The 22,399-nt window shown below is 55.4% G+C and overlaps 7 protein-coding genes across 7 annotated transcripts; 5 read left to right on the forward strand and 2 right to left on the reverse strand.

Annotated features, from left to right (window-relative positions):
• Positions 1-687: 687 nt before the first annotated feature.
• Positions 688-1,812, forward strand: C8A04DRAFT_25355 (protein DJ-1; the record flags this gene model as incomplete). Its single annotated transcript, XM_062779529.1, has 3 exons — positions 688-823; positions 987-1,488; positions 1,581-1,812. 3 exons carry the CDS (start codon positions 688-690, stop codon positions 1,810-1,812), a joined length of 870 nt encoding a protein of 289 aa, XP_062640158.1.
• Positions 1,813-2,944: 1,132 nt separating this feature from the next.
• On the reverse strand, positions 2,945-4,241 carry C8A04DRAFT_34679 (mitochondrial carrier domain-containing protein; the record flags this gene model as incomplete). Its single annotated transcript, XM_062782913.1, has 2 exons — positions 2,945-3,940; positions 4,023-4,241. 2 exons carry the CDS (start codon positions 4,239-4,241, stop codon positions 2,945-2,947), a joined length of 1,215 nt encoding a protein of 404 aa, XP_062640159.1.
• Positions 4,242-5,076: 835 nt separating this feature from the next.
• C8A04DRAFT_9467 (MT-A70-domain-containing protein) lies at positions 5,077-6,384 on the forward strand (the record flags this gene model as incomplete). Its single annotated transcript, XM_062785493.1, has 2 exons — positions 5,077-5,998; positions 6,059-6,384. 2 exons carry the CDS (start codon positions 5,077-5,079, stop codon positions 6,382-6,384), a joined length of 1,248 nt encoding a protein of 415 aa, XP_062640160.1.
• A 267-nt stretch (positions 6,385-6,651) lies between these two features.
• C8A04DRAFT_34681 (uncharacterized protein) lies at positions 6,652-7,432 on the reverse strand (the record flags this gene model as incomplete). The annotated part of the gene is made up of 2 exons (XM_062782914.1): positions 6,652-7,234; positions 7,353-7,432. 2 exons carry the CDS (start codon positions 7,430-7,432, stop codon positions 6,652-6,654), a joined length of 663 nt encoding a protein of 220 aa, XP_062640161.1.
• A 706-nt stretch (positions 7,433-8,138) lies between these two features.
• C8A04DRAFT_9496 (HotDog domain-containing protein) lies at positions 8,139-8,951 on the forward strand (the record flags this gene model as incomplete). The annotated part of the gene is made up of 2 exons (XM_062785504.1): positions 8,139-8,694; positions 8,788-8,951. The coding sequence occupies 2 exons, from the start codon at positions 8,139-8,141 to the stop codon at positions 8,949-8,951; spliced, it is 720 nt and encodes a 239-aa protein (XP_062640162.1).
• An 877-nt stretch (positions 8,952-9,828) lies between these two features.
• Positions 9,829-12,651, forward strand: C8A04DRAFT_9551 (origin recognition complex subunit 4 C-terminus-domain-containing protein; the record flags this gene model as incomplete). Its single annotated transcript, XM_062785526.1, has 5 exons — positions 9,829-10,062; positions 10,129-11,322; positions 11,380-11,545; positions 11,590-12,026; positions 12,097-12,651. 5 exons carry the CDS (start codon positions 9,829-9,831, stop codon positions 12,649-12,651), a joined length of 2,586 nt encoding a protein of 861 aa, XP_062640163.1.
• A 1,380-nt stretch (positions 12,652-14,031) lies between these two features.
• Positions 14,032-16,162, forward strand: C8A04DRAFT_25361 (uncharacterized protein; the record flags this gene model as incomplete). The annotated part of the gene is made up of 2 exons (XM_062779530.1): positions 14,032-14,332; positions 14,424-16,162. 2 exons carry the CDS (start codon positions 14,032-14,034, stop codon positions 16,160-16,162), a joined length of 2,040 nt encoding a protein of 679 aa, XP_062640164.1.
• Positions 16,163-22,399: the final 6,237 nt, after the last annotated feature.

A 22,399-nucleotide genomic window follows, 5' to 3' on the forward strand; every position in this document is an offset into this window, starting at 1 on the left:
TAAGTCAATCAAAATCCATACAAGATTTGATCGAATGTTTACTCCGTGGTCTGCCGCTTCTTTTGGCCACACCTGCAGCAAGGACGTCCAGGCCTGGCTGGCTTTGGCTGGCTCGCCTGCATGGTCCATGCTCGCGTACCCCGCACTACACTAAGAAAGCAAGGTGGGGCTTAACCCCAGATATTGAAGCGGGCCGGGGATCGTCTGATGCATGGTCCGACAGGGAAAGAGGGCAGGTTTCGCACGCCGTTTCTGGGGAATTACTGGGCCCTGGGACGATGCGCCCCTCTTCTGGTGGGGTTACAGCTGCGAGACTGGTGTCACTGGCGCCCTCGATGAGCTCCCGTCCCTCTCGTGACCGTCCTGATCGAGGTTGAGGGGTCCATCTTTCTCAATGGCTGCTGTCCACGGTCTGGCGTCACACAAAACCGCAGAGCTTCCCTTCCCTGAAAAGCGTTGGGCACTCCTCCTCGTTCTCCTCTACATCTCTTACATCTTCCTCTCACCATCTCCTCACGTTTTCAAGCTTTCTCCCATCTTTCAAATTGACCATTTCAACCCAAGACGGTTTAAGTCAAACACTTAAACCCGACTTACATACACCCTCGCATCAGTCTCGAGGACCAACGTCATCGTGCCCGCACACCCATTCTCCCTTTCCAAAACACACACGACAGGTTGCCAAAGATGGCCAACAAGAGCTCCGCAGTGGCAGACGAGCCAATTGATGTGCTCTTTGCCCTGCATCCCAAGTTCAACCTTCTCGACTTTGCTGGGCCCCTCGAGGTTTTGACCTCGGCCCTGCACGACGACGAGGATCCCAGTAAGTTGACACGCGAGTCCTTTCTTTCGTTTCTCAATTGCACCCAACCCCGCACCTGCCTTGCAGGGGGAATTGCAGGGAGGGGGTTCAACCAGCAGAATGACGTCGTAGGACGAATGCAATCGTATGCAGCTTGCTGACCGGTGGTCTGATGAATCAACAGCCTCCAAGGCCTTCGAGGTCACCATCGCTGCCGCCGAGCCTAAGGTGCTCTCGGAGCAGGGCGTCATCGTCGGCTCGCAATGCACCTGGAAGGAGGCCCACGAGCGCCTCGACGATTTCGACGTGCTTGTCATCCTCGGCGGCAACAGCGATGAGATCCTCAACCAGAAGGCCGAGCCGCTGAGCCTCATCGCGGCCTACTCAGAGCTGCAAAAGAAGGATCCGAGCCGGGAGCGCACCTTGCTCTCCATCTGCACCGGCTCGTTGTTCCTCGCAGAGGCGGGCATCCTGTCTGGCCTGTCCGCTACCACCCACCCGGACTACTTCACCAAGTTTGAAAACTTGTGCAGCCACGCCGTCGTCCGCGACCTTGGCGAGCACACCGACGTCATTGAAGACGCTCGCTACGTCGTTAACAACCTCCGCTTCGAGCTTGGCGACGAGGATGAGAATCCCTACATCCGCCGCAAGTCGGATGCCGGCCGCCGTCCGTCAAACGCTCGGTAAGTCCACTGTCCACTCGCAGAATCTATATCTTCGAACTTTTACTCTCTCCCCAACATATTTCCCTACTTGTAGCTAACAACAAATCCAGTAAGGGCTCGATGTCATTCAAGGGCGCATCGCGCAGGGAGTCGATTGCCCGCCGCGCCGCGATGCGCCTTGGTGGCCTGCGTGTCATCACCAGCGGCGGCGTGGCGGCTGGCATCGACGCGACCTTGTACCTGCTCAGTGTCCTCGTTGACGAGGAGACTGCCAACAAGGTCGCCCACCGCATCCAGGTGACCTGGACGAAGGGTGTTGTTGTGGATGGTCTTGATGTGTAAATTATTTAGCGTGGCGTTTCATGAGATGGGCATATATGGCTTGCGACGGGGAGGGCCGTCGTTGTAGCACGTAGGTTTTGATTTTTCGGGTGTACATTCCACAGGACAGGAAGAACGAATGACAATTGAATGAGCTTCGACTTACATTGATCCCCTGAACCCATGGGCATCCTCCTATACCCGCCCATACGTGCATGGGTTGGTTGGGTTGGCATTGAGCTATCACCACATGGAGAGAACCCATGCGGCGAGCGCAACACCCTAGGATCCGTCGTAGCTAGGCAGTAAAAAGTCTTGCCTGCATGGAAAGAACGAAATCCCAGTATCACTACCGCCGCGTTATATATTCGGCGTCGGAATACAACGTAGCTTGGCTGTTAGGTAGAACTACCGCACTGTGATCTCGTGATAACTACTTCATTCTCACACAAAACGCTTCATGACATGGAATCGACCTCAAAAAAGGATGGTACACTGGTTAATTTCATACGTATTCAGAAACGTCAAGTAGCAAAGAAGGCTTTAGTGGGCAATTTATCGAATCTATCTATGTTAATCACAAGTTCGGGATGAGGCATGTCATTACAGTGAGAGGCTACAATCAATACTAGACCACTTGGATACCCGAGAGGGAAATGTAAGAGATTTGAGCTATATCCTTCGCTCTATGGACGGGATTGTTAACACTGGGACTTGGCAATTTTACGAGCCGTTCCCGGGCAGAAATACCCTCTACTACCTCCCTGAGGCACCTGGGATCTCGAGCACGATGCTTCCAAAACCTCAAATATTCAGTTCGGCCTCACTAAAAGTGGAAGACAGTCTGAAGCATAAATCTCTTTGATTCAGCAGATCTATCAACGCAAACCATGCTTGACCCACCCCCAAGGACAACCAAGCTCAAATGTCCAAGGTTAGACGAAACCAACCCACCCCAAAACGCCACTCGTACTCGTGTGCCTGCCTATGCTAGCGCTCGATCTAAGCTGTAACGACAAAAGAGAACGAGAGAGAGAGAGAGACATGGCCAAAGCCCCCAGGTTCTCTCCACCCCCTATTCAAAGACACCCGTATTCAAGACACCCCGATTCAAAGACACAAGGGGAAAGGGGAAAGAAAAAAAACAAGGTATCTAAATCCCAAACCACATCTTCAACCGCTCATACGTATAAAACGCCGCCGCCGCCATCGGCACCACCTTGGCATACCCAATCGTCAACCCCACAAAAAACCCCCTCGCCCCCCTCTCCCTCATAATCAACCTCGCCGTCTCCCCAATCCGTAACCGATGCCCATCCCCCACCGCCCCGCCCACCTGCATCCGCCGTCGGATCACCTCCAGCGGATACGACGCCGTCTGCGATACCAGCCCCGCCACGCCGCCCGCGGTGAGCTCGGCCCAGTAGCGTAGCGGGGCGGGCTTGCCGGGCGGGTGGTTGTCGGGGCGCGGGAGGGTGGTGTAGGACGCGATGGTGTGGTGGCGGAGGAGGTCGCCGACGGTGTCGTGGGTTAGGAAGGACATGCCGGCGTAGGGGAGCATGCCGAGGAGGGTGGGGGAGAAGCCGCGGTAGAAGTTGATGAGGCCGGAGCTGGTGGCGATTACCGGCGCGGCGGTGGTCGCGACGGCGCTGGCGGCGGCTCCGCGAGCGCTGGCGGGGACTGCGGCGGCGAGGAGTTCGGCCGCGGGTTTGGTGGCGGCGGTGGGGCTGCGTATTTGGCCTTCGTGGTAGATTTGTTTGCATATTGACCGTAAGGAGGAGCGGCCTTCCTTTTTTGTCTCGAAGGCGAGTCGTACGCGGATGACCTCGAGAGGGTAGGTGAAGAACACGGATGTCACGCCGGCCATGGAGCCGCTGATTAGCCGTCGGAAGGAGGTTTCTTTGCTGTGGTCGGGGATCACGATGGCCCGGATTTGCTCGTATGCGACGAACTTGATTGCGGCATACGGAAATATCCTGAGGAGGGTCGCCGAGTGGCCGCGGAATAACCCTAGCGACCCGTCTTGGTGGTAGATGTCCTTCATGGCCTGCGCCACGCCGTACCATGACCCTGTGTATTTAACGAAATGGGGATTGCGTGACTGGAAGAGGATCTTGACTCGGTCGAGTGGCGCGACTATGGTTTTGGCCTAGATTATCATCTAAGTCAGCCACATTCTTGACAACGACAGTTCACAAACTAAAAAAGAACAAGGAGCGCAAGCAACATACCGCACACCCAGCCAGGCCACCCGCTATCCCGGATTTCACCACATAGTTAACGCTCTGCTTATCTTTGGTCGCCTTCCGTGGGACCTGCGCCTCGTCGTCGGTCGGACATACGGCAGGCTCTTTCTTGGGGGCTACCGGCGCCCGTGTAACGTTGACGGCGGTGGCCTCTCTTGGTCGTTGCCCGGGGAGGGCCCCCGGGATAGAGACATGGGCATTCATCAGCGCCGGGCGTTTGCGGTTTCGTGGAGGAAGCCAAGGGCGCAGTTGAGATCAGGCTGTCGCGGGAAGACGGGGAAGGTATCTGATGCGCTGTGTCGAATCGAAATCGGCACGCTATGGGCGCATCACGCAACGGAAGAAGGGGTTTGTTGGTTGATGTTCGATTTGTCGATCCTTGAGGTGGTTCCCCCTGGCTTTGTTCCTATCGTGCGTGTATTTTACTGTGGACCTGATGTATGTACCGAATGAATGTTCCCGAGCGGCCCTTTAAAGCCAAAACACAGAAGGTCTCGCTTGCTTTGTTCCGAGTCGCGTTGAAATGCGTATGGCCGACCGAATAAAACCTGCTATCGTATGTCGTCGAATCGTTGGCGCAAGGAGTGAGGATAAAAGATAGGTATGGAAAAGAAGAGACCGGGACAAATTCCGGACATGCCTTGGAATGAGCGGGACGTCATTTCTGGATGGCCATGGCCGAGTTTTTAGCGGTCGGCCGACGCCCCGCCTCCACAAGCCGAGGATTACCGACACCCCGGCTTGCTCCCACAGACCCTGAAAAACGCCCCGATTTCTTGAGCACCTGCAGCAGCCGTTAAAGCCATTGGCAGAGCGGGCCAACCAGCGCTCACGCGACATGAGCAAAATGCGCAGACGTTGAATTTTCGGGGCCCATATTTTCTGCCGTTAATTAGTGGAAGTAGTGTACGTACAAGTCTCTCTCTCACAATCCATTTCCGATCCCACATTCTGCCCACTGTGCGAGCGCAGCGTGTGGGGGCACTCCGTGTTCCAAGTCCCCGGCCCGAAACGAGACACGACCGCGTGACTTGGCCGAATGGCCGATGAAAGCCCCCCGCTGTCAAGCAGCATCCTCTGGCAAAACGATAACAAATCAGTGGTTCTGCTCGACTTGCCGCGGTCCATCGAAGAGGCCCAGGTCCTCCCAAGTCAGCTGACCGCCATCAGCAGGCTGCCCACCGCATCTGCCAAGGACAACCCGGATCTGGACAACCCGGATCTGGACAACCCCGGACGACAACGCAAACTCCGCCGATTGATCTCGGCGCCACCCCCGACATGTCCGTTCCCGACACCGGAACCCAAGGCGGGGCGGTTTTCCGAACCGCCTGTCGCATCGCCCTCGGCGCAAGTGGCCGAGCTGATGACTCAAGCGACGGTCGAGTCGGCGCTGGATGAGATCAAGCAGTCGTCGTATAGTGGACCGTGGTGTTTACCACGGGTGTATGCCAAGAACCCGCCCACCCCATCCTCAGTGGTCCCGGACGACCCTCCTACAAAGGAAAAAGAGACATCGTACCATCTCCCCGAAAACGCCCACGCCCTCCCCGGCACCATAACCTCCCAACGCACCACCTTCCTCAAAACCACCCGCCCCAACCAATTCCACCTCATCCTCCTCGACCCGCCCTGGCCCAACCGTTCCGCCAAGCGCAAGCGCGCCTACCGCACCGCTCCCTTCTCTTCTTCTTCTCCCCTTTCCTCCCTTCCCTCCTCTCACTTGCATACCCCGCCGTCGTCTCCTACTCCCGCCGAAGAGTCCTCCCCCATCGAAATATCAACCCTCCTCCACCAAATCCCCATCGCCTCGCGTCTCGCGCCGGGCGGGTTAGTCGCCGTGTGGGTGACCAATGCTGCGCGGACGGCTGAGCTGTTGACTCAGGGGGGCCATGGTGGTGTGTTTGCTGCGTGGGGCGTGGAAGTGGTGGGGGAGTGGATTTGGTTGAAGGTTACGGCGGGTGATGGAGCGACGGGGGATGATGGGGGGGATGATGGGGGGGAAGATGGGAGAGGGGGAGGGGGTGAGCCGGTGGTAGGGGTTGATTCGGAGTGGAGGAAGCCTTGGGAGAGGTTGATTATTGCGAGGAGGAAGGGGGAAGTGACCGGGAGTAGTAGTGGTGTTGCTGGTGATGGGCCGGTGCCTGGGAAGGTGATTGTTTCGGTGCCGGATGTGCACTCGCGTAAGCCGAATTTGAGAGGGTTGTTTGAGGAGCTTTTGCCGGAGCGGTATGAGGCGCTTGAGGTGTTTGCGCGGAATTTGACGGCTGGGTGGTGGGCTTGGGGGGACGAGGCTTTGCTGTTTCAGAGGAGGGAGTGCTGGGAAGATGAAGAGGGGGGCGAGTGAAGAAGAAACAGAAAGACAGGATGAAGAGTGAAGGGGGCCCGGGTATGATGAACTAGCGGTGGGTTCATACTCATACATTTTGAAGTCCGCGTATCTGCCGCAGCATATAATACATGCCACCCACCCTGGCGCCATTGTGACAGGCCACGCCGTATGCTAAATCCATCATGCCAGCACTACCATGCTGTAAATGCCAAGTGTGCCCACAAACATCTTGAAGTCAACTAGTCTCCCCTCCGCCCAACATCACCCAGCACCCAACCCGCTTCAAAACTTGACATCCTTCTCCACCTCCTTCCAAGAACCCCCCGGGCCCGGATCACCAAGCACACTACTCACTCCCTTCTCCTCACCACCACCCGGAGCTATGACATCCCTCGCCTCAGGTTCTGCATCTGCTACCCCACTCCCCCTCAAAATCTCCTCCGCCTCCGCCCGCAACGCCCTCCGATCCGCCGGAATCTCAGTCTGTGTACGCAGCGGAATCACCCCAGGATTCATCTGCTGATCCAAAGACTTCTTTCGGTTTTTGTTCAGCCGCTGGTGCATGCCGATATCAAAGTCCTCCAGATCCTTTTCTTCTGGTAGTTCGGGCCAGACGAAAGGCTTGACCAGCTCGGCGATCATCATCTTGCCGGAACGGGGGCGGAACGTGCGGCCGGTGTGACCGTGCTTTTGACGGGGGCCGAATTGGTTGACGAAGGAGCGGACTGCGGTGACTTCGACGTTGTATACGTGCCAGAGATAGTCGCGCATGTCGAGCTTGTTGAATTGGAGGGGTACGACGAAGGTTGCCAGGTTGGGGGGCTGGCGCGGTTTCGGGCGGATGAAGGCGATGACGTGGTTTGGGCTGGTTGAAGAGATGGGGTTAGATTCGGTGCTTCTTCCTGGGTATAGTCGGACAATGAAGCATATCTTGTGTCTAGCAGAATGGTCCTGTTCATGCTCGTGAGGGTGGGGTTTCGTACAGATAGACTTGTTTCGTGCCGAAACGGCGCGGTATTGTCTGGACTGCCGCCTCCGCGGCTGCTGCTACTGGTGTCGCCATAATTTTCTACCGAATATGAATGCCGCGGAGTTTTGTAGAGGTGTAAGGAGCGTGGGCGCGGCAAGGCTGCTTCATCAAATCCACTCGAGGTCGTTAGCGTTGCGATTATGGTCCTGGATTTTTGATATCGATACGACTTTTGGCATGTGCCAGCTGGCGGCGGGCCGTGGCCAATACCATCGAAAAGCTTGGCGTCGGCCCAGGCAGGATGTATAACCCTAACCCTCAAAGTTCAAGTTCAGATATTACATACAATGGTAAGGAGATCCTGTATAATGTAAACCGAACCAAGTTGACTGACTACCTGAGCTATAATATGGGCGAGTTGATAGGCTATTACTGTTGCTGCTAAATTATGATCTCCACCGCATAGGATTAGTCAATAACCCTCAGCAAACATACAAGAAGTTTATAAATGGTCCATGATGACCTTCCTCTCGCGAGGTGTTGTGGAACCATTTTCCCATGGAAAGAGCTTCACACCTTTTGACAGGCCCAAAGTTGGCAGTCGCAAGCGCTACGGGCCGTAGAAGCCATTGTCGCTGCAGCTTATACCAATTACCTATTTCCCACATTCATTTCATCAGCATGGACGTCAACACTCGGTCTTTTCGCACCCACACCTACACGTCCTAGAAACACCCCAAGTTCCAACCTCATACCCTAAGCATCACCTTGATACCAAGTCAGCCAGAACATTAGCACCATGGGATCACCAACCAGTCCTCATCAAAAGCCTCGCCAACCCACCACTTCCCCAGCGCCGGGTCCCACCAACATACCAACTGCAACCACCTCTGCAAAGGACGGCGCCCCTCCCCAGCGCAGCGAACATAACCAATACATCCCCAACCCACTCGCCCATTTCAGCGCCATCCCATGGGCAGCTCGTCTACTCCGCGACCCAGCCGTCTCCAACATCGTAGTCTCGGAACGCCAGCCCCTCGCGTCAGGGGACAAACGGCTTGTCCGCGAGACGCTCAACGGGGCAACGACGGTGCGGGCCTGCGTCACGTTTGTGATGCACCTCCCGACAACCGCGGAGGAGGAGGTAGCCGGCCGACCACCGCTTTCGAAGAGTAAAGCGCTGCTGAGAGGGGGCGGTCCCAAGGATGGGGAGGATCCGGCACGGCCGTTTTTGCTGTTCAATGCGCTGCTGGATTTGGGGGAGGATCTGTGTGGGTACCGGGGTACTTTGCATGGCGGGGCTTTTGCGGTGTTGTTGGATGAGACGATGTGTGCGGCGGCGGATAATCAGAGCCGTAGGTTTTCTTCGTTCTCCCCCCATTTTGAGCGCGGATGAGGGAGTTAGTAATCAAGCTAGTATAGCTCACGATCTGACTTGTGTTGAGCAGAATTCGCGTTCACGGCAAGCTTGAAGGTCGACTTCAAGAAGCCGGTCAAGCTCCCCGGCGTGGTGCTTGTTCGGTCGAGGGTTGTCAAAAAGGAAGGGCGCAAGATATACGTGAGGGGGACAATTGAGAATGAAGCTGGTGAGTGTGGAATACACCGAGTGTAAGAACAACCGGAACTAACAAATTAGGCGATGTCATGGCGGAAAGCGAAGCGGTACTGATAGATAAAACGCCGGCAAAGGACAATAAAAGCAAGCTGTGAACTCTCGGGGCCTTCTGGAGAGCAACAAAAACGGATCTGAGTTGGAATAGGGGTTTCAGTATAATCAACGCTCAGGTCGGGAGAACTGGCCCTGTCGAGAAGAGAAACCGACTGCCCTGTCAACTATTAAGACAAATTATAAGAATAAGTTCCGGGGTTAAACATAGTAAAACGGTTAAATCGTGAAACAATGAAAGTTGGTCAACCCTCAGCTTTCAATTACGAGAATCATATTGACCAAGAAAAGAGATTTAAAAACTCAAAAAGCTCACTGCCCGCTTCCTTCGGTGAGGTTGTAGACAACTACGAAAAACCTAGATGGATTTTTCTTAGGTGCCCCCTCCCTGAATCGAACTTAGGAAGGGGAGAAAGCGGGCACTGCCGGTGCTGCCCGCACCCCCCTAAATACACCATCCGCGGTTGGGCATTTGTCGGATGGGGGGGCTGTTGGAAGGAGCAGTGAAAGGGGAGGTCATAAAAGGCGGACGAAGATGGAGGAAGGAGAGGTTCCAGCTGAACCCATGTTGAGACTCAATTTGTTGTCTTATTGGTTGAATGTCACAATTGTTCCACTTTAAATACCGACCCCTGGTCGCTGAGACGACGCGCTCTTCCTCAGCAGAACGCGACTCCAGCGACCCGCATGTAACCATCCTTTTCACCTCCGTCTCAAACGTCACGACTGCCGGCCAAAAATGATAAAAAAGTCACCAAAAATCATACAAAAATAAAACCCCGCACCATTTAATCACAGGGTCCGTTCTAGTATCTGACAGCCAATGGCACCCCGAAGCACCACCACCACACGAAAACGAGCCCGTCCATCCACCGAGCAAGACGCCCCAACGATGGCAAAGAAACGCCGAGTTAAAGCCTCGGGGGAGACGCCCGTTGATGGGAACGCTAATGATGGAGTAAACGGCCAAAACAAAGAACCAACAAAGGCCGCAAATGGGACGTCACGGCGGTCTGGTCGCAGCACAAAGGCTGCGCCAACTGCACCGGCTGCACCAGTTGTGAACGGCGCGCCTGTGGCCGACGCGTATGAGGTACCGGTTGGGGGTGGTGGTGGCGAACAGCCGTCTGATGGGAAGCAGCCGAAGACGGCTAGTCGACGGACTACGGCGGCGGGAAAAGCGAAGTCTGCGGGTGCTAGTCAGAAGGACAGTGTGTATGATGTACCCGACTCCGGGGAAGATGAGCAGGGCACGGCGACGGGGGCACCGAGGAGAAAACTCCAGAAGAAGGACGCTGCGCCAGTTGCTAAGCCAGTTGAGAGTGAGATCGTATCTGCTCCGGTGGTGGCCCCAGCTAGTGGGGAGCAGCAGCCCGTCATCTTGAAGAGGAAGCGCGGTCGGCCGAGTAAACAGGATCGGGAAGCTCGTGCTGCGCTGGAGCGGCAAGGGCTTATTGCGCCGGCTGCGCCGAAACGGGGGGCAGCTCAAGCGAAACAGCCGGTGGTTAGCGGTGATGATGAGGGTTGTGTTAATGGTGTTGACACACAGACGACGACGACTCAACCACGGCAACCGCAGAAGAGGGACCGAGCTAAGAAATTAATGTCCGATGCTGCGGTTCTGCCAAAGGGGATTTTGACGCCACGGAAAGAGAAAGGGAAGCGTGGGCTTGGCCGGCCGCCGAAGAGTGTTGCGTTTGACGGCTTGATCGATGAGAAGGTCTTGGATGGCTTGGCTGCAACGTCGCTGTCAAAGTCGGCCAAGAAACGCCGCGAGGCTGCCGAGGCGGTAGAGGAGATGCAGGTTGCTGGGGGTGAGGAAGACGAGGACGGGGATGAGGAGGAAGAAGATGAAGAGGATGAGGAAGTCTGCGCCATCTGCTCCAAGCCCGACTCGAAGCCGCCCAACGAGATCGTCTTTTGTGATAACTGCGATACACCCGTGCACCAACAATGCTACGGGCTCGCAGAGGTGCCCGAGGGCGATTGGATCTGCCGCAGTTGTTCGCAGGAGGATGCGACGGCTACAGCTGCTACAGTTTCTACCGCAGGTGCAGTCGACGGCATGGTGAATGGGATATCTTCTGTTGTCGCGCGCGGTGGCGAAGCGTTGAAGCCGGATATTCCCAACTTTGATCTGCACTTGCGCTCGGCACAGCGTGTGCTGCTGGACCGGTGTGCTGGTAGGCGACGGATCAAGCTATGGGGGCAGGCTGAGGCATATGACAAGGCGTACCAGCTAGTGAAGCAGACTGTGGTCGCAGGTGAGGGGAACTCGATGATGATCATCGGGGCAAGAGGATGTGGGAAGACTACGGTAAGTTGCTCTTCAGCTATTTCCCCCCACAGTATATTCAGGCTAACGTTTGGGTAGCTGGTGGAATCCATCATTACCGATTTATCGAAACAGCATGAGCAGCAGTTCCACGTCGTCAGGCTGAGTGGGTTCATCCACACAGATGACAAACTGGCCCTGAAGGAGATCTGGCGGCAGTTGGGCAAGGAGATGGAGGTGGAGGATGAACTTGTCAACAAGGCATGTCACCCTCCCAAACGCCCACCATTCGAGATTCCTGCTAACTAGCGCAGACCACCAACCACGCGGATACCATGGCCTCACTCCTGGCCCTACTCTCCCACCCTTCGGAGATCGCAGAAACCCAGGACGGGGTGACGTCGCGATCCATTGTCTTCGTGATCGATGAGTTTGACCTCTTCGCAACACACGCGCGGCAGACGCTGCTGTACAACCTATTCGATATTGCGCAGGCCCGCAAGGCGCCGATCGCAGTATTGGGGTTGACCACACGCATCGACGTGGTTGAAAGCCTCGAGAAGCGCGTCAAGAGTCGGTTCAGCCACCGGTATGTGTACCTGTCGCTGCCCAAAAGCCTCCCGGCGTTCTGGGACGTGTGCAAGCAGGGGCTGAGCGTGGATGACGAGGACATGGTGGCTGAGGGAATCGATGAGGCGCTGGAGGGACACGTGGCGTTTTGGGGGTGGTGGAATGGCAAGATTGATGTAAGCACAACCTTTTCCTTTCTACGACCGCCTCGGACTGATCCATTTCCAGGCCCTCTACAAATCCGAGCGCTTCACCAAGCATCTCGAGTCACACTTCTTCGCCACCAAATCCGTCTCGGCTTTCCTCACCACCTGCCTCCTCCCGCTGGCCTCACTCTCACCCACTAACCTAGGACTCACCATACCTGCGGGGCATGTCTCCGTTTCCGTGGAACCGCCCGACTCCAAACTGCACCTCCTCCCCTCGCTCTCGGACCTGGACCTGTCCCTCCTCATCGCAGCCGCCCGCCTCGACATTGTGGCGCACACGGACACAGTCAACTTTGCCATGGCGTACGACGAGTACACGGCACTGATGGGCCGACAGCGGGTGCAGAGCGCGAGCTCGGGGATGTTAGCCCTGGGTGGAGGTGCGCGAGTCTGGGGTCGCGGTACTGCTGGGATCGCGTGGGAGCGACTAGTAGCGTTGGGTCTACTGGTACCCGCAGCTGCGGGCGGGAGAGGTACGGCAGGGTTAGGGGGGCTGGATGCGAAGATGTGGAAGGTGGATATAGCTTTGGAGGAGATGCCCGGGGCGGTGAAGTTGAATGCGGTACTGGCGAGATGGTGTAGGGAGATTTGAGCAGCATCCAAAAACGCTAACTTGCATGCCTATATGCAATATTGCGCCGTCATCCGCTAGTTAATCACCTGGCCTCTCTACGCGCTGCCTCTCCCCAAACCGGGCATATTATGGACCATCAGGACAGTGATCTCGATGTTGGCCAGCATAGGTACACAGCACAGGAACAGGCAACAAACAGTCGTATAATACCCATTAATGTGTTATCCCCCCTCCCGGGACCGGAGAGCAAAAAAAACAGAGAACGAAATTAAAACCGGCACCTCAGCCAGCCGAAGGATGCAAGACCTCGTCCGATGTTTTATTTACTTTTGTTCTTTCTCGGCCGTCCCCGGCTCCGTGTGGCTGCGCGACTGGCGGGATATTTGGAATCAAGCAAGAGTGGACACCAAAACCTGGTGGGCAGCGAACCAGCGATCATTTGCGAGATTCAATGTTGTTGCCTGATCCAATTCAACAACTGTTATTTTCCCAATTTGTTTTCCTCGACTCAGGCAAATCTCTCCATTTGTTCAGGCGTCTCTCCCACTGGTCGTCCTCCGGTCAACCAGCAGAGGGCAGTATGCAGTCCAATCCTTTCTCTCCACCGTATGCACAATCCATCGATCCGTCCGCAGCGCTCGGTCCCGGCGTGTTTTTTGTTTTTGTCCTACGAGGGTTCCGCGAGCCAGCAAATGGGAGAGCGTGCTTCATTTTGAATGTTTTGGCGGTCAAGAGAAATAAATTGATCTGCCCGGATCCCGGCTGTTGACGTTGCGGCCCAGGAGTGTGGCTATTTCGGGCGTTGCACTGCCTTGCTGACCCACGTGGGGTCTGGAAGCTTGCGAAGACTTCGACCAGTGAGCAGGGTCACATCGCAGCAGGGTCCCCCAAGGGAAGGAACATTCCCTCCCCAGAAAGTGCCCGGAACGGGAAGAACAGGGGTGGGCCACGACCCATGCAGTTGGCTGAGTTGTTGAGAGTTGTTGTTGTGCCCATGCCCAGGCAGGCGCGAAGAAGCCCGGCAGTGTCAGCACAGCGCAGCCCAACATAGCACAGCACAGGATCGATCGCATGGCGTGGCCGCCGCTGCGCTGCGGAAGGATCTGAGGTGAGAGTTGGGATATATGTACGGACGGTTGGCGGCTCTGCGGGATGGGTGGATGATGTTTTAGACTGGTCTTGGTTTTTTTCTCTTGGTGTCTCACTCAGGCTTGGAGCTTTTCGTGATTTTCCTTTTTCTGTTGCTGTGCACGATTTGTGGTGGAGCGTGGATTGCCTCTCAATTTCCCGATTCGGAACTTATACACCAACCTCTGGCACATTTGGCTAACGACAAAACCACCACCAACGACGACGACGACGACACCCCGTATCTCTCCCTACCAAGGCACATCCACCATGTCGAAACGTACCGTCTTCACCACGGTGACGCCCCTCCCCGTCGGCGTCACCCGGCAGATCGCACTCGACTTTTTGCACGACCACCACGAGATGATCGACCTGAACCCCTTGATCAAAGAGCGTCATCCCATCCCACCACCACCGCACGCCCCGGCCGACGAACTGCGTTGCCAGTGGTATTCGTTGACGGACAAGGTTTCCTATTTCCCGGGCGTAGCGGGCGACGTCACGTATACGTGCGCGTTTAATGATGTCCCGACTGGGCTGCAGACGCATTGTTATGCGCCGGCTGGACTGAGTATGTCTTTTTTTGGGATTCTACTTTTCCATCTTCCGTGCTCAACCTCTCCCCCCTTCCAAAACAGCGGAAATTCTGACTCTTCCTTCAGCAATCCGGGCCAAATGGTCTGTTGGCGGCACCCTCCCCGGCGAACCATCACAACCTCACGAGCTCGGTCTCCGAGCACCCGCAACTGGCCTCTACCTCCGCGAAGACGTCGATATGCGGTGCAATATGTTGATCACGGGTTTTGCCAAGAGGACGCTGAAGAAGTCACACGCCGCGCTGGTTGAGCGGCTCAAGATGAAGGCGGCGATGGCGGGTACCGCGGCCGGAAAGGGCATGGGGTTTGGCGCGGTTGGGACGATGAGCGGGAACAGCTACAGGAACAGCACAGGTACTATCGCGTCGCCTCCGCCGATGCAACTGAACTTTTTGAAATACGGGCCAGTTGAACATCACCACCCAACTTACACTCCTCCATCGACCACTCCACCCCCGCCGGCCTCTGTATCTGCGTCAGTATCCACGGTATCCGCGGTTTCGGCACCCATTACGCGTTCCTCTTCGGTCTCATCCTCCCCGTCCTCGTACAGCCCCCAGAGCAGCCCGGTGTGGTCGCAAGCGCCGAGCACTCTGGGGACAAGCCCTGCCATGTCGACGACTTCAAGCACGCCGGGTATTCAAGAGAAGGGGGGGATGCGGCTGCAGCGGAAGCCGACACCACCAGTGGAATTACACTCGGAACCAGCAGTCGATCTTTCGCAGCCATCACAGCAACAGCCGCCGCCGCAACAACAACAACAACAACAACAACCCATTTGCGTGCCTGCGCCCGTGCCGGAAGTTGTCATCCGGGAACCTGATACGCCGTTTCTTCGTCCATCCCAGCTGAACTGGCCGCTGACCAGTGCACCCGATGTGCCTCCTGTTCCCACTCTGGTCCCCGCTGCGGTCTCTGTCGCTATCCCCATACCTCCAGTAACGGAACCAAAGCAAACACCGACTCAAACTAACACGACACTGTGGGATTTACAAAAAGAAGTACAAGACCATCTAGAGCTGCACATGCAACAGCAACAGCAAGAGCAACAACAACAACAAGAACAACAAACCAGACCTCACCTCTCTTCCCAACCCAGCTGGCCCCTGAAAGCTCCCGAGTCACAACTCAACGCCAACTGGCCGCTCAAGCCGTTCACCCTTCCCACCACCACCACCACTACTCCCGCTTCCCCGCCTACCATGACAGAAACAACAACCACAATCCCCCGCAAACCCCGCCCGCAATCCCAGCTCTTCATCAAACCGTACCGTCCCCCCGCCCACCACGCCGCCGCCGCAGCCGCGCCCAAAGTGAACGAGCCCGACGCCAAAACAGAGGAATCCAAACTCTCCGACGACGCGCTCTGGCTAGCTCTCGGAGGCGCGGCGGGTTCACGAGCCAAAGGGGCGAGGGCGGTATCGATGTACGGGGCACCGAGTCTAGTCCCAGCCCCAGCAGGGCCACCAGCAGGATCAGTCGGACAGGGTCTCAAGCCATATCAGCCGCCGCGGAATGTACGGGCGAGCAGTTATGGGGCTGCGTATGGGGTTGTTTATGGAAGCCAGCAGGGGAGTGGGAGTGGGAGTTGGTCTGACTCTTTGTATGCGCATGGACATCCTGATTATCCGCAGATGAGTCCGTATGATGGGGAGGTTGTTGCTAGCGAAGCGAAGGAGGGCCGAGCTGGTAGTCCACAGGGACAGGCGGAGGGTAGTGGTGGTGTTGTTGGGCTGGGTGTGGATGTGGGACGGGGAGGCCATATGCGGACGGTTAGTATGCCGTCGATGGTAGGGGGGCATTGAGTTTTTTTGTTTTTTTCTTTGCGGGAGTGGTGGGGTGGATGGATGGTGTGGTTTGGCGTTTGATACCCTGATGATAAACGGTGTTGTTTTTTTGGAGGAGAGAGAATTGTACATAGATATCATTTAGACCATACATTGGGATAGTGGGGAAATGTGTTGGATTAATATATCATAGATCATAATTAATCAAGACCTTATCCGTACTTGGGAATACAATACAATGTAATTATTTGGAGTCCAGTTCATCGGCATCCCTTTTCTAGACGGAGTTCATAAACCTCAACCTGACTTTAGCTCATTAGGGAAACAACGTCCCCGAGCTTTGTTACGCCCCCAACTGACTGTGATCTTAGTTTCGACATACCTCTTCTATTTTAGCAATTCACTCAAATCCATCGCCTCAGCGGTCCGACACCGCTAACACAAGGAACACATAACACATAAACCATCCCACCCTTGTTTTACACAAACACAACTTTGTACTCCAATCACAGCATATAATAAATCTTGCAGTGCACCTACCCGTGCACCCTTTCCAAACGAGTCACTTCGAGGCGAACAACCCCTTTCACCCCCGATCCTAGGTAGGTCGTTTACCGGCTCTTTACGGTGGACCGTAGAAGACGAGGGTTCCAGGGTGTCCTCTTGGAACATTCCACGGCTTCTATTCTTCCCCCACGTAGGTTTGTATCGACCCGACAATGCCCAGTCTCGAGAGCCACTCGGAACATCCGCTCGGCTCGGCCAAGCCGTTTTTCATGCCCGTGGGCTCGGCTTTGGCTGGCTGGCTGGCTGGTGCAGGCAAGGGTCGCGTGATTTTTGTGATTGTGATTGTGTGTGCGTGCTATGCGTGCGTGTGGCCCTGCCGTGTCGTGTCGTTATTTGTGGTTCCACGGTTGGATTTTGTGGTTCTCAACGGTTTCGAACATGGTTTTGTGGCTGGTCTCGCTTGCCTCGGTACCAAGCATTTTTGTGAATTTGTGCCCACTCACACCCGTTTCTAACATCGTTCGATGTCCCTTCTATTTCCTTTCTATTTCCCTTCCATGACTTCCATGGATCTTTTTTTTGTTTGGATTTTCCCATTCCGTCACTGTCCTTGTTCTCGTGCTCAAACGCTCGCGACCCTTCCCTTGTTTAGAATTGTCGCACGACAAAGGTAACTAGAGCAAGACAAACGGATATGTGGTACGTCAAACGGCTTCGGAGTCAACTCCGAGATGAGATCAATGTGAAATGTTTGCTAGATCCTCCCTCGGAGGAAACTCCGAGCCTGAATGGTTGAAGGTGAAAGAATGGGATGAAAGGTTCCGGTACTTCTGGCGTAGTTACCCCCCGGAGGCCATAACAGATGGGATGGCAGGGTTGTGGTGTCGACCCTATCTCGTGTGGAGAGAATACGTGAATACTTAAGCAAAGCACGTTGGGTAGACCAGACGGGCGTCTCCGCTGAGCTGGCCCGATCGGCTCAGGTAGAAGACGAAATTGCTCCAGGGTTGTCTGTAATACACTATGTTAATTGATACTGGTGTCGGCGCTCTCCGCGGCCAGACCGTCGGTAAGGAATGCCGGAGATGAAGCTGGACTCCAGTTGTTGGCCCCCCATCTGATGTTTACAGTCGTGCGTTCTAGACGACGTCGGTAGTTCACCCCCGGCGTGGCTTTGCCGGTCCAATGCCCGCAGCATTTCCGGGGCTTGTGATAAGTTGTCTGGCTGCGTACTATGTATGTACATATGTATCGTTGTGTTCGTGGTAATGACTTCCTGTGCTACATAAAAACGGTGTGCCTGAAATGGAGCTGAAAGGTGATGAGTCAGGGGCCCTCGCCCGGTGAACGTCGTGCATCGTGCGGTGCGTCTCACGTTCTCGAACGGGAGCAAAGCCCTCGGGATGAGAAGGGGAATCATATGCCCGAGACGGCAAGCTGCCCGCGGCCGTGGGGTTGAACCGACCGTCATACCCCCGAATCGACAAAGGCGAACAGACGGGATCCGAGCGGGCCCGATCGGCCTTCTAGAAGACCGGATCCCGTGAGTACCGCCCTCTGCCCGGGATGATGCCGGCTCCTCGTGATTAGAGGTTCGTTCACTTTTTGGGTTCTGACTAATAGGAGGAGAGGTAGCTAACAAATTCCTGATATCACGAAGTCTAGATCGAACCCATTTTGATGAAAATCGATGAGGCAAAACTTAAAACCGACAAGTAACCCTTGTCGACCCATTGGCAATTCAAACACTTGTCATGTCGTGCTTGAGCGACACAAATGCGGCTGACCTCAATTCGGAGCCTGCTCGCCCGGACGACTCCGTATCGACCGGCGCAAAATTGTCGACAATAAGGCTCCCAAGAGATAGACAACGTTCTCGGCCATAGTCCGAGTGCCCCCGCGATGCTGAGTGGACTAGTTCAAACCAACTCGTCTCATCGCATTTGTTGCGCAACCCTCTTCATGAATGTCGCTGCTGCAGTCCCGTTCCGAACGATCCGTGTCGTCGCCGTCAGACGCTTGCGACTGGCTGGACGGATGGGCGCACGGCAGGCAAGAAGGGTGTAAGCTAATGCAGATTGGGTGGGAGCGGATGAGGAGCTCGTCCCGTTCTGCCATGTGGCTTTTCGTTTCTTTTTCTGAACTACTGTCTCTCGTATTTTCACCGGCTACCCAAAGTTGCCTTATGGGACGTACTAGTGTATGTGATGGTGCGCTTGCTTCTCGGCATCGCTACAATTTGCGAGATTGCGATCTGTGGCTCGCTGAAGGAAGAAGGAAACGTCATGACTGCGGGATGTTGAGAAACGAAGGGCCAGAAAATCATGACGGAGCTATTCTGCCGTCATACACGCGAATGCGAACAGGGCTTGTGGTTGATGAACGTCCCCTGGTTAGAAACGCCCCCTTTTCCGTCGTTCGAACCGCATTGTTTCATCCCAGAGGGAACTTTAATGCAAAACAGACTTGGAAAAAAGGATTTGGAAACAAAGTCCGACGTAAGGAATTGACCGAACACCATACACAGTACACCTTTCAGAAACTACCAACAAAATCTCCTAGGCTCTTGCTATCTTCTCAGCTGAGCATTTCTTGAGATTTTGTTCTTGTGCGACATCACGAGCGGGCTGGACTCGCGGTTTCCACGTGGCCTTCCCCACTCAATTTCCCAAACAGCCGCTTTCCAATTCCCTTCCCACCCAGTTTTTTCCTTGCTTCGGCTTTTTCACACACTGGAGGATCCAAAAATGCAAAAAGCTAGGCTCACGTGGCAGATTATCCCGTCCGCCCCTCCCTACACTAGTGCCGAGCCCCCCGCTCAAGTTCTCTCCTTTTGCAAAAGTCGAGAGGTACGGGTACATCCAAGCGCAACTCAAGCTGGGGGCCCCAACCCCAAAACAGTGAACCCTTCCGCCCGTTCTGGAACTAGCTCCAAGAATGTGTTGAAGATCCTCACCCCTTTGCCCCGCCACCAACCATGCGTTGCATCATCTCACACCTGTTCTTTTGGATCTTTGGGCGCCATTTTCCCTCTTTTTTTTCCCACGAGGCGTTTTGCCAAGGAGCATGGCTATCTTATCCTCCGGTTGACGCCACCAGACTTCTGTCCGGCCCGCTGAAACCTTTCTGCCGTGAAAAGGCGGAAACCGTTCGCAATGGATGGGATGAAACTGTCGGCGAGGCGCCAAGCGCCTTTCTTTGAACGGGCTGCTCTCAGCTTTTGCTCGATCGCCGTCTCGTTTGTGAGTCTTCACCGCGACAGTGGGTGAATGAGGAGTCTTCCAGGCGGGATGTGGGAGAAGGATCGCCATTCTTGCCGCGTGGAGGCTCCATCAACGAGGAAACGTGGTATAATATGTGGGGAATTACTGCCTCTTTTCTTTTTCCCAACACCATTCCCACAGAGTCTGGCAGAATGGGGGCGTCGGGAGAAGATTAGGGTTAGACATCACGAAACGAGGTTGAAAATGTGTCACGATAACGTCGCTCAAGCGTACGAATCAAGGAGACACAAGGGCCTGGCAGACGCACGACGGCATGGCGCCAACTACGCTCGTTTCCCCATTCCCCGGGCGCCCACAGCCGATCCCGCACCTCTCCCGGTGGGAATGGCTGCCTGTGGCGTGCATCAACAGGGTGGTGACAGGATACACCAGCCGTTCGTGCTTGAGCTGCTGCAGGAGGGAAAAGACATACAGAGATGAATCACCGCAAGCCCAACCCACCACCGCCTAGCCGCCATTCGTCCTCTCGTTTTGTTGGTCCCCTTTTATGGGTTCTCGTGGGCCGTTCTCCTTGTGCAAAAGATATGTGGTGCAACGTTCTTGTTTGATATTCGAGAACCCTGCACCTTATTCCTGCGACGTTTTTTACAACGTCCTCTGCCCCCACGCAACCATCGTTCACGGCCTGTCCGTTCCAACGGCGGTGTCTTCGCCAGGTGGACCATGACCCGGTTTTCTTTAATTTTTTTTCTCCATGGCGGGCTGGGGTGAGACTGGCAGTGGACAAGTGGGTGGATCCCGGAGTCGGCGTTCGGCTTTTGAGGGACAACTTTGCGACCCCAGCAGTTTTTCGTCCTTTGTCCGGATTTCGTTGGGCCTGGACTCTTTTCCCTCTCTATCACCTATTGCATTTGCGTTTCCCAACGGCAAGTCCCTCCGGGCTGGGTGTATCTGTTTCTTGCGGTAACGAAAATCGATATGACGTCGACGGTGATGACGGAACGGTGGTCCTCCATATTTCAATGGTTGGTCGACATCGGATTTCAACAGAGATTGTTTAAACCCTGAGCGGCTTTGGATTTGTGAACGTTAAGAGCTGGGGTCTCCCGGGCTGCTTGGGGTGCCCGCTCCGGAACGACAAGGGCCAGTGTTTCTGCTCTGCTGAAGCACGTTTTATGCGCACCCTGTTGGCCCTTGGCGGCCAGGCGGCCCCGTTCCGTAACCCATCGGATCTTCGCTACCGACCGGCGCCGCCCAGCCGTTGAATGGAAGCCATGGTCCTCCGCTTCGAAATCCCAGGCCACGTTGCGAGCACAACACTCAATTATGATTACTCCGTACGCAGGTCAATATTCGAGCCTGTGTGAGAAACCACGCGGCGGCCCTGGGGGCATGGGGTCGATCCGAGAAAACCACGCTGTCGGCTCGACCTCCCTGCCACGCGAGTCTGACAAATGCCGAACCACACCCTAAGCCCCTTTCTGCAAGCTGACAAAGTAAATTCCCGATAAGCAAATCCTACCGCCTTCGGTCTCAAGTTGAGTTTCGTGAAAGAAACACCCAGAGGAATGCTGTTATACCGAGAGTCGCTACTATGTATTGACATACCCTAGTTGTTCGAAGGAGCAAATGCTCAAAGGCCGCATTCCTATCCTTTTCGTATCAGTAAACAGACCAAGGCGACGTCTCAGAGCATTGAGCACAGAGCACCTTGCCGGGAATAAGGATATCTCCCGCTTTCCGACGTCTATGGCCGGGGCCCCACTTCCGTGGGGACAACCCCGCCGTTTCTTTTCGCTTTCGACCTATCCGCCCAGATAACTCCAGGCTCGGAAGGGACAAATTGTTCCAATGGTTGTTCTTTTCGACAGATGTGCGAAAGTGTGCTGGATCCGATCATCGGCCATTGCAGCCGACATTTCAACCACCTACCTACTTGAGCGGAGGGCTTCCCGCTCCAGAGTCCCGAGCGAGGCCTTTTGCGCACGACCGAGCGAGTGGTCTCCGGTTGTCTATCCTCGACGCGAGGATGGTGAAGATGGAGAGCGGTGGGCTATTAACCCGGGCAGATCCGAAAATTCGTGAATGTTTAGTAAGTGAGTTTGGCTCCGAGTTCCGAGCAAGCGTCTGGGTTCCCCCCTATCGGGGACGATGAGCTGATGAAGCGGTGGACTCCCGCAGGACGCAGTTCTGGCGACGGAACCCTGTTGTTCGCCCAGAAGCCCCACCTCATAAGAGTCAAGCAGCCCCCCATATCAACAGTGCCATGAGCCATGTTTCTGCGCGTGTGGGTCTGCTCTCTTGCCCCAGCCCAATTGTGGTCTCTTGAACCCAGCCTTTTCAGCCCCCCGGAGCATTACGAGAGAGGATTTGTGAACGTGCGCTGCGAACCCCGGTTGTCAGAAGGAAAAGCCATCCGCTCACAGGCTGTCTCGCTGTGTGGCTTGCTCTCAACAGGAGGGGGCATCGTGGCTGCAGGGGCCCCCGCTTTCAAACTGGCGAGGCCTCGTGGGTGAGATCCCTG

The sequence above is a fragment of the Dichotomopilus funicola genome (genome assembly GCF_033296635.1).
Source record: "Dichotomopilus funicola strain CBS 141.50 unplaced genomic scaffold C8A04scaffold_6, whole genome shotgun sequence".
NCBI classification, from domain to species: domain Eukaryota; kingdom Fungi; phylum Ascomycota; class Sordariomycetes; order Sordariales; family Chaetomiaceae; genus Dichotomopilus; species Dichotomopilus funicola.